Source organism: Strongylocentrotus purpuratus, unplaced genomic scaffold (assembly GCF_000002235.5).
Source record: "Strongylocentrotus purpuratus isolate Spur 01 unplaced genomic scaffold, Spur_5.0 spur5_scaffold_3, whole genome shotgun sequence".
Classification (NCBI taxonomy): Eukaryota; Metazoa; Echinodermata; class Echinoidea; order Camarodonta; family Strongylocentrotidae; genus Strongylocentrotus; species Strongylocentrotus purpuratus.
The window spans coordinates 19,304,504-19,318,064 of NW_022145609.1; the positions used below are offsets into that span (position 1 = coordinate 19,304,504).

General features: G+C 38.1%; 1 protein-coding gene across 1 annotated transcript; it reads right to left on the reverse strand.

Moving 5' to 3' along the window:
- Positions 1–193: 193 nt before the first annotated feature.
- On the reverse strand, positions 194–13,351 carry LOC591872 (U2 small nuclear ribonucleoprotein A'). Its single transcript, XM_030995581.1, has 10 exons — positions 13,164–13,351; positions 7,457–7,497; positions 7,029–7,135; positions 6,275–6,353; positions 5,890–5,936; positions 4,547–4,649; positions 3,499–3,578; positions 2,559–2,631; positions 1,757–1,868; positions 194–1,176 (listed from the first exon to the last, which is right to left on the reverse strand). The coding sequence occupies exons 1-10, from the start codon at positions 13,243–13,245 to the stop codon at positions 1,067–1,069; spliced, it is 834 nt and encodes a 277-aa protein (XP_030851441.1). The 5' UTR covers positions 13,246–13,351; the 3' UTR covers positions 194–1,066.
- Positions 13,352–13,561: the final 210 nt, after the last annotated feature.

A 13,561-nucleotide genomic window follows, 5' to 3' on the forward strand; every position in this document is an offset into this window, starting at 1 on the left:
ATTTATCATTAATAACATTTCATCCTCCAGACGTGATTTATTTATCACTGAATAAGCCTCCTATTATGTACTGTACCAGAATGATAAAATCTTATCTTAAAATTTCATTTGATTGCAATAAATGCTAAAATGAATGACAAAGCAGTGATTTTTCTCCAAAATATTCAAAGCAACAAACATTTCATATTATAACTTATCGTCATTAAGATTTTATTTTGTTCAGACCTGTGAACCTTTACTTTTCAGAGTCACATCATAGCTATAGATAATCAAGAAATAATTATAACAAATATAAAAAATCTACTGTAGTTATCCTTACCTTATCATAAAACGAATCAGGGTGAAATGATTTACTAATCACAATTTCTCAGCATAAACATTCTTGAAATAAATTTTGATAAACCTACAAATATTTTTCATTTGTAGCCTCACAGTGATCACTGAAAATGGTAACATATTATCCATAAAAATTGATTACAAAAAAAAACAAGTTCGGTCTAAAGAAAAAAAAAAAAAATGATGGTCAACATTAGTAAAAGTACTGACAAAATTAATTTCCACAAAATGGTTAATTTGATTTGGAACATTGTTGGATAGGGAATATAATAAAAGGACATGCTTAGCCACTCTTACTAAAATACTCTCCATTAAATCTCTACCAAAAATGAAGCAACGTCTTTGTCCTACATCAATGATTCAATAAAAAATAAAAATAAAACAGAAATCAGCTTCAAACGCATGGGCTCTTCAAATCTTGTCACAATGCTGCTGGCAAATCCAAATAAACTTGTATCGAAACGAAGGCTTCTGTCGTCCAGCAAGCACCGTAATTCATGATCGTTGCTCTGCAATATCTCTTTGATGTCTATACACTGTTGTCGAAAACTACAGACTCCATGTCTAGGCAACATGGACTCCTCTCTTCAAATTAATGCTTCCCACGAGTCTCTCAATCTCCTATGTTCCTGATGAGGTACATGATACAAAAACAATACACTGTTGTGGATTCTGGAAGGTGCTCCACAGTCTTACAGTCTATTTTCTGTTGCTATGTCGGTGTACTTTGTCAGTGTACAGCGATGGGAGGATCCCATTTTGTGAAGTCCCTCTGGCTCTGGCCTTCATCCATTGGTTCCTCCTCTTCCTCTTTCTCCTCTTCTACCTCTCCTCCCTCGGCTACAAAAGAGACAAGATGAGATTTAAACCAAAAAAAATAAAAGTCAAACTTTGGCAGCTTCAAGGTCTTTAATCATCTTTAATTTTGTGTATAGACCATTATCAAATATGTTTTGATAACACTTATATAATTATTTGGCAAAGGAAATCTGAATCTATATCTAAGTACAGTTAGACCTGTCTATTTAATTCACCCAAGGGTAGTAGAAAAAGTGGCCAATGTAGGCAGGTGGCCTCTCCAAACAGTTCAACAGCACACAGACAACTTTACATAAGTGGCCTTTACAGAGAGAGTTGGAGGAAATTATCTGAACATAAAAATGTAGTCAATTAACAGTGTATTATGGCAAGTGTTTCACTTCTGCCAAGATAGCAACTGTAAATTAAAAACTCCCAATCAATGTTACCTGCAGACCAAATGATTCCAGTGTGCATGGACTTTGTTAAGTAAAGTGAATTACATTTAATTAAACTTAAAGAAAATGTAAAATCAATAACCATTAACTTGTGTATGTTATCAATAAAAGTAATTGATACCACTATCAAAACTTTCACCATTCACAGCAGAGACTGTTCTCACCTTGTGCTTTTTTCTTGCCTGCACTATCATCCTTGCCTGGGATCTGACCAGCCTGAAGAAGCTGCTTCAGTCTTTCCACCTCCTCAAAGCTCTCTGCCTTAGCAATGGCAGCCTATGATAAACAAAAATATAGGAGAATAAGGACTAATATTATTGTTTCCTTTTCCTTCAAAAGATGACTATATGAAGGAATAAGCATCACTCTATTGGTAATTTTGTAGACCTTGTAGGATTTTTTTTTTGCTCCTCTGTACTTTGAGTACTGCCTAAATAAAATAAAATTTACAGAATACCAACTAAAAAATATACCACCTCTTATCAGAAAAAGACATAGAATTACTAAAACTGCAAACCATTCTAATAACTCTTCCAGAGCCCTCTTTTAGAGTTGCGAGCAATTTGAATAAATTGCAATGTGAAATTAATTGCAACTACTATCAATTTAAGTAAAAAATTGCAATTAATGTTAAGATGCGATTGATTTGAATCAATCGCAACTCTTTATGAAACGGGGCCCAGGCCTAACAGGAGCACAATATGGTTCAATAGGACAGTATACCTTTCAGAAAAACCATCCAGACCGCTGCAGCATGGTACCACGCTGAAAATGCATCAATTTCTAAATTATCCAAACATGGACGGACAGCCTTCTACTTTACAGCTTGGCCCTCTTGTTACAAGCCCAAAATGCTCTTGTACTCTTATTACTGGATATAATACTGCCAGGGTCAAAGGACACATGCCAGCAAACAATGTAATACAAGCCTCAACAACAATATTCATATTATCCTTATAGTCATACCTTGATGGCTGCAATGTCCTCTGGAGATGGACCAGTCTTCTGTTCAGTTGGCAGACCAGCACCAGGTACAAACCTGCAGAGTGACACAAGAAAGAGACAAAGAGACTCTTAGTTACAGATGATGTTAGCTTCTAAAAAATTACGTTCATGAACTGCCAATCAGACAATCCTTCCATTTTTTTACCCATAACTAAATTCCTGGCATTGAACGATCTATTATAATAATAATAATAGTAGATCATATTTATAACGCCCCTAATACTTTTGTTTCTAGGTGCAGTATATATTATTACCCCGGTCATCGGATTCAGGCTTAACCTCACACAACGTATGTACATTCTCCACTCCCTGGGGAGCATTCCGGCCAGTGGCCATATTACAAGCACACACTTGCTCATCTAACAATATTGACGTTTGCATCCTACCGGGTACCCTGGGTGGAGAGTGGCAAATGTAGATTAATGTCTTGCCAAGGGACATTAGTGTCGCAGCGGGACTCAAACCCCATACCTGGTGATCTGCAGTCGGGTGACTAATCTACTAGACCACAACACCTCTACTATAATATAGGAATGAGCAGTCTGTGAACTTCGTGCAGAAACTTCTGCACCTTCTGCTTATGCACATGACATATCTTTATGACTATGAATCAAAACTGAATGAGCCAAACCCCAAAATATAGACTTTTCTTTCCTATTCTTGGCAACGTGTTTCTTTGTTCAAGAGTCTGCTATGAGGGCTTTTGAAGTACAGTCAATCCTGCTTTAGTGACCACCTGTCTACAAAGGCCACATTTGTTGTTTCCCTTGAAAATGGTTTCTAATTGAAAATTATTGAATCATGTACTAAAGGAACCTTTCTACAAAGACCACCTGTCTACAAAGGCCACTTTTTGTGTTTCCCTTGGGCGGTCGCTATAGACGGGTTTGATTGTACTTACGTTCTTGATCTCCTGCCCATTTCTTTAGCCAGCTTCTCTCCTTTCTTTCCCTTGAATAGTTGAGCTGCTGCTTCTCTTTCCTTCAAGACAAAATAAGATTTATACCATGGTTAAAAACAATACTTTATTAGGCAATCTCACTCATACTTTTCAATATAAACAGGTGGTTGACAAATTTGCCACCAGTGAAATATCTTTGTCTTGTACATCACATTTTCAAGCAAATGACTGCGCCCATGTCATGCTGAAAGGCAATACATCATGCCAAGAATATCTTCATTTACCGGTATATATCTCTTGTACACTTTCGTAGTAATATTGGACATCAAGAGGCAGGAATAATTCTCATTTGTCAGAATACCTACCCTTATTCTTTGGGGTGAGGTTGTCTTTAACTCTGGAAGCATTTTATAAACAAGAGCAAATGCCATGTAAATTGATGCTGACAAACAAATGGTTCACCCTTAGTATTCAAGAAAACTCTGGTTCAAAACAATTTGTTTTATCAGTTCCAAAACATCTTCAAGAAGGGGTGGGGTTGGAATAAACACAATAATCAGGAACACGTGATCCATGGGAAAAGCATTTAAAGATAAACTTGAGTGCTGGTAAAAAAAAGGAAAACTAATTCTCACAGAATCAACAAAACTTACACTGAATGTTCAAGATTACAACTAAATGTCATTTGCCAAACAATTTTGGTAGAAAATGTATACTGACTGAGTAATGAGCATAGAAAGATAAAGAAATCAAGGTTAGTAGCCCTGACACCATTTGTGTAGTCCCATTTACATCTTTCTGTGTACAGTGCTTGTAACTTTACCAAGACTGGGTCAAATTTATTATGATTTTGATGACATCAGAACCTTGTAGTACATACCAATACTTACATGCTACATGATCAACTTTTTCTGATCCATTTCACACCTTTTCTTTCACAATGCAATGGCATGACCAGAACTCAACTTTATCTTTAACCAAAAAAATTTATATGGATGGGCCATGTGAGATCCCAAAAGAAAGAAGTTTGTGACATGAAAATTCCTACCTTGAGTTTGATTTTCCTGAAATCCAGTATCCTGAGGCCGGGGACCTTGTGGACAACGTACAGTCTGTACTGCTTTTTACCCTGAACTGGGTTCCTTAAAAGACTGACAGGATTGAAGAAAAAAAGCGTTACAAATTGTGAGGTGACTAGGTGAGTGAAGACCAGTCAATCATATCTACCATTACAACTTGTAGAAAAGTACATGCAAAGTGGAAATGACTCATATTATTTTCAATTCCTTGGATCTATATAATGCCTGGATTACATTTGCCCCGGGCACCGTACGATAAATTAGTCTACGATTTTTCGTAGAGATCGTAGGAGGCTACAGGCTACGATGTTTGTGTTTACATTATCTACGAGCATCGTGCCATTTATTGTATTGGCCCTCGGGGGCAGGCCAGGGCAAATCCGTAGAGGCTGCTCGGAGATTGTACGGAAATCGTGCAATTTGAATGCAGTAGCCGTGCAGTCTCCGCAGCCTCCGCACGGAAATCGTACGGAGCCCGTGCAGCTTCCGTGCAAAGATGACTGCTCAATATCACGGATACTGCACGGGCAGCGAGCAGCAACCTTGCGATAGCTGTGCAATGGCCGTGCGAATTCCCCACGAGTCTACAATCTCTGTACGATTTTTTTTTGGCCCCATGTTCACCGAAAAATTGTACGTTTGCTGCACAATCAGTGCGAGGCCTCCGGGCGATGCCCATGCGGGAATTGTGCAATGCCACCTACGACATGTATATGGGCTACGGGCTTACGATTTTTTCAAATTTGTTTAACTTCTCGCAAAACAAAATCGTAAAGGCTGCGGAGTCCGTGAATCCGTACGAAAATCTCATGGCCGCCTCCTGCCTCCGCACAGAGGCCGCACGGAAAAGGGGATACGGGCAGGATACGGGCTCCGTAGATTAATCGGAGGCCAAATGTAATCCAGGCATTACTCAGTGACAATGAGACCAACACCAGGCCGACATTAGAACAAACAAAAATTACATAACCCCCAATGGCCGAGCATCAAGTCATGTTGGATTTGGTCTGGAGGTATGACACATATTTGGCTTTTGAAAAAAACATTGATTTCGCCAATATGAATAATTAAACCCAACAAGACGAAAATAAACATGTAGGGAGCTTAAAATATAAAGAATGATTTTCAAATCTATGATACTACTTGAAGATGTGCACAAGTTCAAAAACAAGATAAAGTGCAGCATTATCTTTCCCTATCAACTCTTCAATGTTATTTATTTTACCCATACATATATGTAAGAAATGTAATAAAATGCCTAAATGAATTAATTTCCAACAAGATTCCTACTTAAAAATTCAATTTTACTTACCTAAGTGATGTCAAAGTAGTGATGGTTGAAAGATTGTCCAAATCTCCCTATGAAAAACAAAAGAAATTTTCCTTTTTAAAAAATGATCCATTTAATTGAGCATTAATAGAGGAATTCAATCATTGATGAAATTATTCTCAAACATTTGATTCACCTAAATAACATTTTGATCCCACAAATTAACTATTTATTACAATAACATTTTACTATAATAGCTAAATAGTTCAAAAATTAATATACCTACATTTACAAATAATGAATCAGTGAGTCATTATTCAATGGTTTTAATTACATAACATAAGTAGGAGTAGCGAGCAGAGTCCTAATCAGAATTACATGTATATATTTGAAGTTTTGTTTAAAAGCTCTCATGAAAATAACTTACCAATTCAGCAATACTGTTATTTGTGAGGATGATTGATTCTAGTTTGGGAAGATTTTCTTGAAGATTCTCTCCAATACGGCTGTAAACACACAAACAAATTAAACGTTAGCAGTGTCCTAGTATTCAAATTATGCAAGGAAACCCGTTTACTTTCTAGACTTCCCTGTCAGACACTATTGAGTGACTGACTGACATCTTTTTTTCTTTGGTAGTAACATACATAAAATGAGCTGTAACAGACTAACAGGTACATGAGCAATTGACTACATCAATAGCCCACTACTTGTAATGACCAAAATTAAACTGATTGATTCTTTGAGCAGCACAAAATGTACAACCATTTGGTACAAGGGTCTGAAAATCAGACTATTACTTAGGTGATTGCGATCACTTATGTCGATTCGACAACTAATGGTTGTTATTTTCCCACACAAAGCCATTTTCAAACCCTTTTGTTTTGAGGTAAGTTCTAAATAAGTATAGACTTTCAAATGCTGTTTAAACTTAACCTTTTCATTTCTTGGACCTGCAAATGGGACATAGTACCTTTAAATATGGGGTAAAATAAAAGGAGAAAACCATATAGTAGCAAGTCCCACAGAGAGAAAAAGCAGTCCGTCCCTTGGTTGCTTACTAACAAGCATATACCGGTACATGCTTTATTAGCAGTCGGGTACAACAGTCATCAACCATCAATCTTCCACAAAAACTTGAATGTTATCGCTTGCGTAACAGGGGTCACTCTATTTCTTACCATATTCTGTTGTTGTTGAGCATGATTGTTTTCATTCTTTTGAGGAGGGGGAATCCATCCAGCTTGCGCAGCTCATTGTCGGACAGATCAATGGTGTCAAACTGATCCTAGAAAGAAAATGAACATGAGGGATCAAAGTTTAATAATAAAACAGGCAAGATGACGTATGGAAAAAACATGAATCTTCCTTTCATAAACAATAGCAACATAATTCATCTCAGAAAATTATAAAGTTAAAACTTATCTACATTCTACATGTACATTCTTTTATTTTAGTATCATTGAGCAACATTCCAACACTCTTTCATGAATGCAGTCTCTGAAATTTGTGAAGTTCAAATTGACTGCACAAGTACAATGAAATAAGAATTAATTAATGAATTAATAAAAATGCACAGTGCACACAAACAACTTTGTAAAAGTCTTACCATTGTTGCGCCAAGGTTCTCAATGACTGGAATCTTGTATCCTGTAATGGAACAAGAGCACATAAAACAAATGTTACATTTGTGTAATGTTTGCATCAGAATTAAAAGAAGGAAAGATGACATGTGAAAAGATGATGACTATCCATACAGACTATTTGATAAATTTACCCTTTGACTGACATCCACATCACTTGAGCCTATTCATTACTCTACATAGACAGAAGTGCCAATGGGTGAGAACAACACAAGTGTATGGGTAAGCTTACAAATGTCTAATAAGAAAAATTTGTTTGAAGTATACCAATCACCAAAATATGCTTTGCTCTTGAAATAAGAGGTTCAATGTGGCTATACTGTTTTCAAACTGTACAAATGTATGCTCTAAATATTCATTCTACAAAGAGACAATTGCAATTTAAATTCAATCTCATTGAACAGTGAAATGTCTTGTCGAGTAGACTTGTTGCATAGAATAGAAGGGGCACGGAACCCAAGTCTGACATGGGTGCTGTGCGAGCCCAAAACGCAGTGTTTTATCCTGTAGTCCTTTATATTCTTTGAACATGTACTCCTCAACATATAAAATGCCATGTTTTAATTTAGGTTACTTTTATACAGTAGCTACACTGTATACACAAATTTTGTTTTCAGGTGATTGGTACACTAAACTTGCTTTAAAGAGTAAAGACCCATGATGGTTGCCTTATTGAATATTGATAATATACATCATCTGAAAATACTGAATATGTTCATGAAAAATTTGTCTGCATACAGCTTCGATTGTGCCATTTTATTTAAGGCATTGCTTACAAGTTATTGCATTGCTTACAAGTTATACAACAAAAATAATCATTTTTCTTAATTTTTCTACATTTCTTACATTTATTTTCCATTTTCTTCTGTGTTCTTTTCTTCTTCTTCTTTGATCCTTTTATCATCCTCTTAACATTCATCTGTTCAATTTACAACTCTCTTAGACTCGGATCGGTCTTCTTTCAATTAGTGCTGTAGCCGAACCGCCGAACCGAACGGAAGTTCGCCGAACATGGCACTTCCGAACCGAACCGAACCGAACCGAACACAAAGGCCTGGTTCGGATGTTCGGCAGAAAAATGTAAACGTTTTTGCAAGCTAATAAACTTGTCATTTTTGTACCTAATTTTCATGTCATGATTGCTCATTTTATATTTACTTTTTCCCAATTTTCTGCCTTTGTGATTTATGCCTATCCAGTGGTGGGCGCGACTTCACTGGCGCCATTTAAATCCCAAATCCTGACCACGCTACGTCGCGATCGCAAGCCATAAACAAGAATACATGTGGCATGTTCGTGATCAAAACAAGTTCAGCTCAAACCCATTCAAATTAATATTTTAATTGTAACAATATCGGACAAATTTTACAATATAAATAATGAAATAAATATTCAATTCAGTATGGTATTTATTTATTCAGGAAAAATAGGGATTTTATATTTTTCCTATTGAAAATAAAATCTTATAAAAAACGGGTTATTGACGAGCCTGAATTCTCTATTCAAGATGGCAGCTTTCATGACTCTAACATTAGACAACAACCGTGTCGGAAAATCTTTAAAAAATATCATTTATTGACAAATTGAAAACATGATTCTTTTAAAATTGAAAATAAAACACGATTCAAGACGGAAATACGAATGTAAGTAGTATTTTTCTTCACAAATAATTACGTTTAGAGCAGTTTTTTAATGTGAAATTCGTGCTGGTCGGTGGCAGTGTGCAGAAGTCCTCCGTGCTGGTCGGGCCCGGCAGGCCGGGCGGCCCGCCCAGTGCCGACCGCCGTGGATATAACGCTGCTTGCTATTATATTACCGAACCCGAACCGAACCAAGTTCGGGTGAAATATTGCCGAACTCTGCCGAACCGAACCGAACACGAACATAGCGTCTGACTTACAGCACTACTTTCAATGTTGATTTCATAGGGTTTTTTTTTTAGGCCTACTTAAAGGGATCCGGTAACTTTGTCTCAGATTCTGAAACAAAATTCTGGATTTAGCTCATGATGCAATGATAATTATAAACCTTTAGGTCAGTCAGGAACCCCATGACTTTTACAAGCCAATCGCGTGTCTGATTATCAAAATATTTATGATTGGAATTACAAATTTTGAAAACCGTTCGCCTGACGGTTTTCATTACACTATAGTCTATTGGGGAAAACGAGTATGGTAAAACCGGTCACTCAAAGATTTTTACTTTTTTGAGGCATTTCTTGATCATTTTGAAGCGCAATTTTTTTAGGGCTTCAATATTACACCATATCACAGACACTGATAACATGTAGGGCCGTGTATCTCAGATTTAACATTGTTAAACGATCCCTTTAAGATCTGTCGATCCTGCCTTTTGACAAAAAAAATATTTTTTTTAAACTCAAAGAGTCAAACCTCAAGTCATAACAAAATAGAAAATAAAAAAGGTCTAGACTATTAAACACTCACAGATAATGATCAATGGTTAGCCATTTTCATGACAGTCAAGCTCACAGTTAGAAAAAAACTAAACAGCAGAACAAAATCACATTCACGCATCATCACAATTCACATGTTTAAACAAAATTAGTTCTCCTAGATCTACGTTTGCAAACTAAAATTGTAAAAACTTTTACAATTAAGCACAGTGGCGGATCCAGGGGGGGGCCGAAACGGCCGCGGCCCCCCCTATTGGCGGCGCAAAAAAAAGAGAGAAAAAAAAAAGAAAGGAGAAGAGAAGAAAAAAAGGAGAAGAGAAAAGAAAGGAGAAAAGAGAAGAGAAGAGAAAAGAAAGAAGAGAGAGAGAGAGAGAAAGAAAAAAAAGGAGAAAATACCACCCCCCCCCCCCCCCCCCCACCTCACTCCCACTCCGGGGTCGGAGGGACCGATTTTGTGTTCCCAAAATTTCCGATAAAGGGTTACTTTTCACGCAACAAAGTCCGGCCCGTAATACACACTTATCCGGCCCGCACTGACTTTACACACCGAAGATAAAGGGGTGCTTTCAAACTAAGAGAGGGAACATACATGCGCGTATCCTAGATAACACTGAGTGGGTGGGGGGGGGGGGGGGGTGTGAAGGGGAAGAGAAAAGTCGGGTGAGAAAGGGGGAAAGACAAGGAAATGGCGCTAAGTGACAGTAACGACGAATAAGGGAAAAACTGTAATCGGGAGATTTGGGGTCATTCCAGAAGGCTTGGGAAACGTTATTGAATAGAGGGGGCCGGGCCGGCCGCATAAAATCTCGAGCAACGGATTCAAAGTTAAACGTTACAAACAGCCCCTGCTTTTTGAAAAAAAATTGAAAAGGGCACAATATTTTGGATGTCTTTCAAATAGAAGCTATATACTAAACAGTCAAATTTTAAATTAACGGTAGGGCCGCTTCACAACTCTTATTTTGCCCTGCTTTTGGATTCAGCTCATACCAACTCGCTTGTGTTATATTTGAACTCATGTTGGTAGTGATAATGGACAGCGGCGGCGATCCTGGGCCTGATAGAGGGACACGTCCCCCCGGAAATTTAGATATATAGCTAGAAAGAAATATACATGTAGCGGAAAGAACGTACATATTGGACTAAAGGATTTTTCTATAATGCATAATTTCAGCATTCTACATTGCAAAATCTCGCTTAGTCGCTACGCCCCGGCCCTCGCCCGATAACACAAAACTAAGATATGACGCTCCCGGTCGCGATTATTTCATGGTTGGTGTATAAATAGATTTTGTTTTTCCCCTTTCATTTCTACTGACCTAATTGTATGCTATCACAATCATGATTGTTTCATTTTCCCTTTAAAGCATGCGTAGCTAGGGGTGGTAGGGGCAGTAAGAGGACATAGGACGAAAAAAGGAGCAGACAAAGAAACATTTTTGACAAGTCTAAAACGGTACAACAAATCATCTTCTTTCTCTAATTATTTAATGAAACGTTAAATTCTGCGCTTTGCGCTGGAGGGGGAAACTGAAACGTCAGAAGCTTACGCGCTACGCGCGGGAGGAGTAAAAACTGAATTCAGACAAGGATTTAGAGTCGAGAATGGAACAACGAATCATCTTCTTTCTCTAATAATTTAATGAAACGTCAAAGCTTCTGCGCTTTGCGATGGAGGGGGAAACTGAATTCAGAGAAGGATTAAGAGTCGGGAATGGAACAATGAATTATCTTCTTTCTCTAATAATTTCATTAAACTATGAAAGGTCAAAGCTTCCGCGCCTCGCGCGGAAGGGGGAAAATGAATTCAAACAAGGATTAAGAATCGAGAATGGGACAACGAATCATCTTCTTTCTCTCATAATTTAATGAAACAACAAAGCTTCCGCGCTTCGCGCGGAGGGGGGAAACTGAATTCAAACAAGGATTAAGAATCGAGAATGGGACAACGAATCGTCTTCTTTCTCTAATAATTTAATGAAACGTCAAAGCTTCCACGCTTCGCGCGGGAGAGGGGGGGGGAACTCAATTCAGACAAGGATTAAGAGTCGAGAACGGTACTCTTTCTCTAATGATTAAATGAAACGTCAAAGCTTCCGCGCTTCGCGCGGGAGGGGTTATAGAAACTGAATTCAGACAATGATTAAGAATCGAGAACGGTACAACGAATCCTCTTCTTTTTCTAATAATTTAATGAAAACGTTAAGCTTCTGCGCTTTGCGCTGGAGGGGGGGATCTGAATTCAGAGAAGGATTGAGGGTCGAGAATGGAACAACGAATTATCTTCTTTCTCTAATAATTTCATTAAACTATGAAAGGTCAATGCCTCAGCGCTTCGCGCGGGAGGGGGAAAACTGAATTCAGACAAGGAATAAGAGTCGAGAATGGTACAACAAATCGTCTTCTTTCTCTAATATCAATTAATGAAAGGTCATAACTTCCGCGCTTCGCGCGGGAGGGGGGGGGGGGGGGGGGGGGGGGGGAAACTAAATTCAGACAAGGATTAGGAGTCGAGAATGGTACAACAAATCCTCTTCTTTCTCTAATAATTTCATAAAACATTAAAGCTTCTGTGCTTCGCGCGTAATGGGGGGGGGGGACAGCGAGCTGCCCGAATATGAATTTGTTATATCTTTTCTCGTATATTTTGGTGATAAATAACACTTTCACAAAATACATAATTATTATCCTCAAATTTTCTGCTCTCTCGCTTCGCTCACTAGCCGAATTTTGAAACCAGAAAATTACTTTTTCGGGCAAGAGGCTTCAGCCCCCCCCCCCCCCCCCCCCCCCCCGATGTAAATGTCAAAAAAATTACCGGTATGGTGCTTCTAATATGACCTTGTCAGTATTGGTATGTTGAGTTGAAAAACGGTCTGCGCAATTTTCAAATTTCCGGCCCCCCCTATTGGAAAATCCTGGATCCGCGCCTGAAGCATGACCAACAATAACATGAGCATGCACTTCAGCTAAAAGCCTTGTGACTGTAGCCTAAAATTAAACTGTAAACAATATCATAAAATGCGAACCTAGACCTAAAACTGACTTAAATTGTTGGCTCAAGTGAGCGAGTATGCAAGACAGGATGAACTGCACTGCGCGCTGCCAAAGCAGTTCATCACCGAACAGCTACGTCGCTTTTCGCCAGAACGGCCGGGTAGGTAACAGTGAATCTGTGGTGCGAATCCTCTCACAGGACTCGATAGCACGTCAACGACAATTCTGAACGGCAGTTTATAATCATCATTTTTACTCACCTCGGAGATCAATTTCTCTGTCTCTCACAGGATTCAGGTACTGTGCTGCCTGATCTATCAGTTCTGGTGTTAACTTCACCATCTTCCTGGTTTGTTTTGTTTCTTACAGAACACAATAATTACCAATGAAAATGACACAAAACACGTTTCAAAGACGCTGCATTACACGCACTTTAGAAAGCGCTATTTCACAATTGAACCTTCATTCTGCCAACGGTCAAAATGGAAATCCCGCGCCGTAAAACATAATAAAAACTATTGTGAAAACAAAATAATTTGTGTCGTTAGTTTTCAATTCAATTCAGTTCAATTCAGAACTTTATTTCAGACTCAGCTGCACAAGGCAGTGGTCCATAAAACATATGTTACATATAGATAGGGAAAATAGCGGAGTATGA

Excerpts from the sequence above, each read along its gene's own strand:
- LOC591872 (XM_030995581.1), bottom strand. The coding sequence starts at position 13,245 with ATGGTGAAGTTAACACCAGAACTGATAGATCAGGCAGCACAGTACCTG. Across the intron at positions 6,354-7,028 it reads CTCAACAACAACAGAATATG|CCGTATTGGAGAGAATCTTC; the intron begins GTAAGAAATAGA and ends GTGTGTTTACAG. Across the intron at positions 3,579-4,546 it reads TCAGGAAAATCAAACTCAAG|GAAAGAGAAGCAGCAGCTCA; the intron begins GTAGGAATTTTC and ends TTTGTCTTGAAG.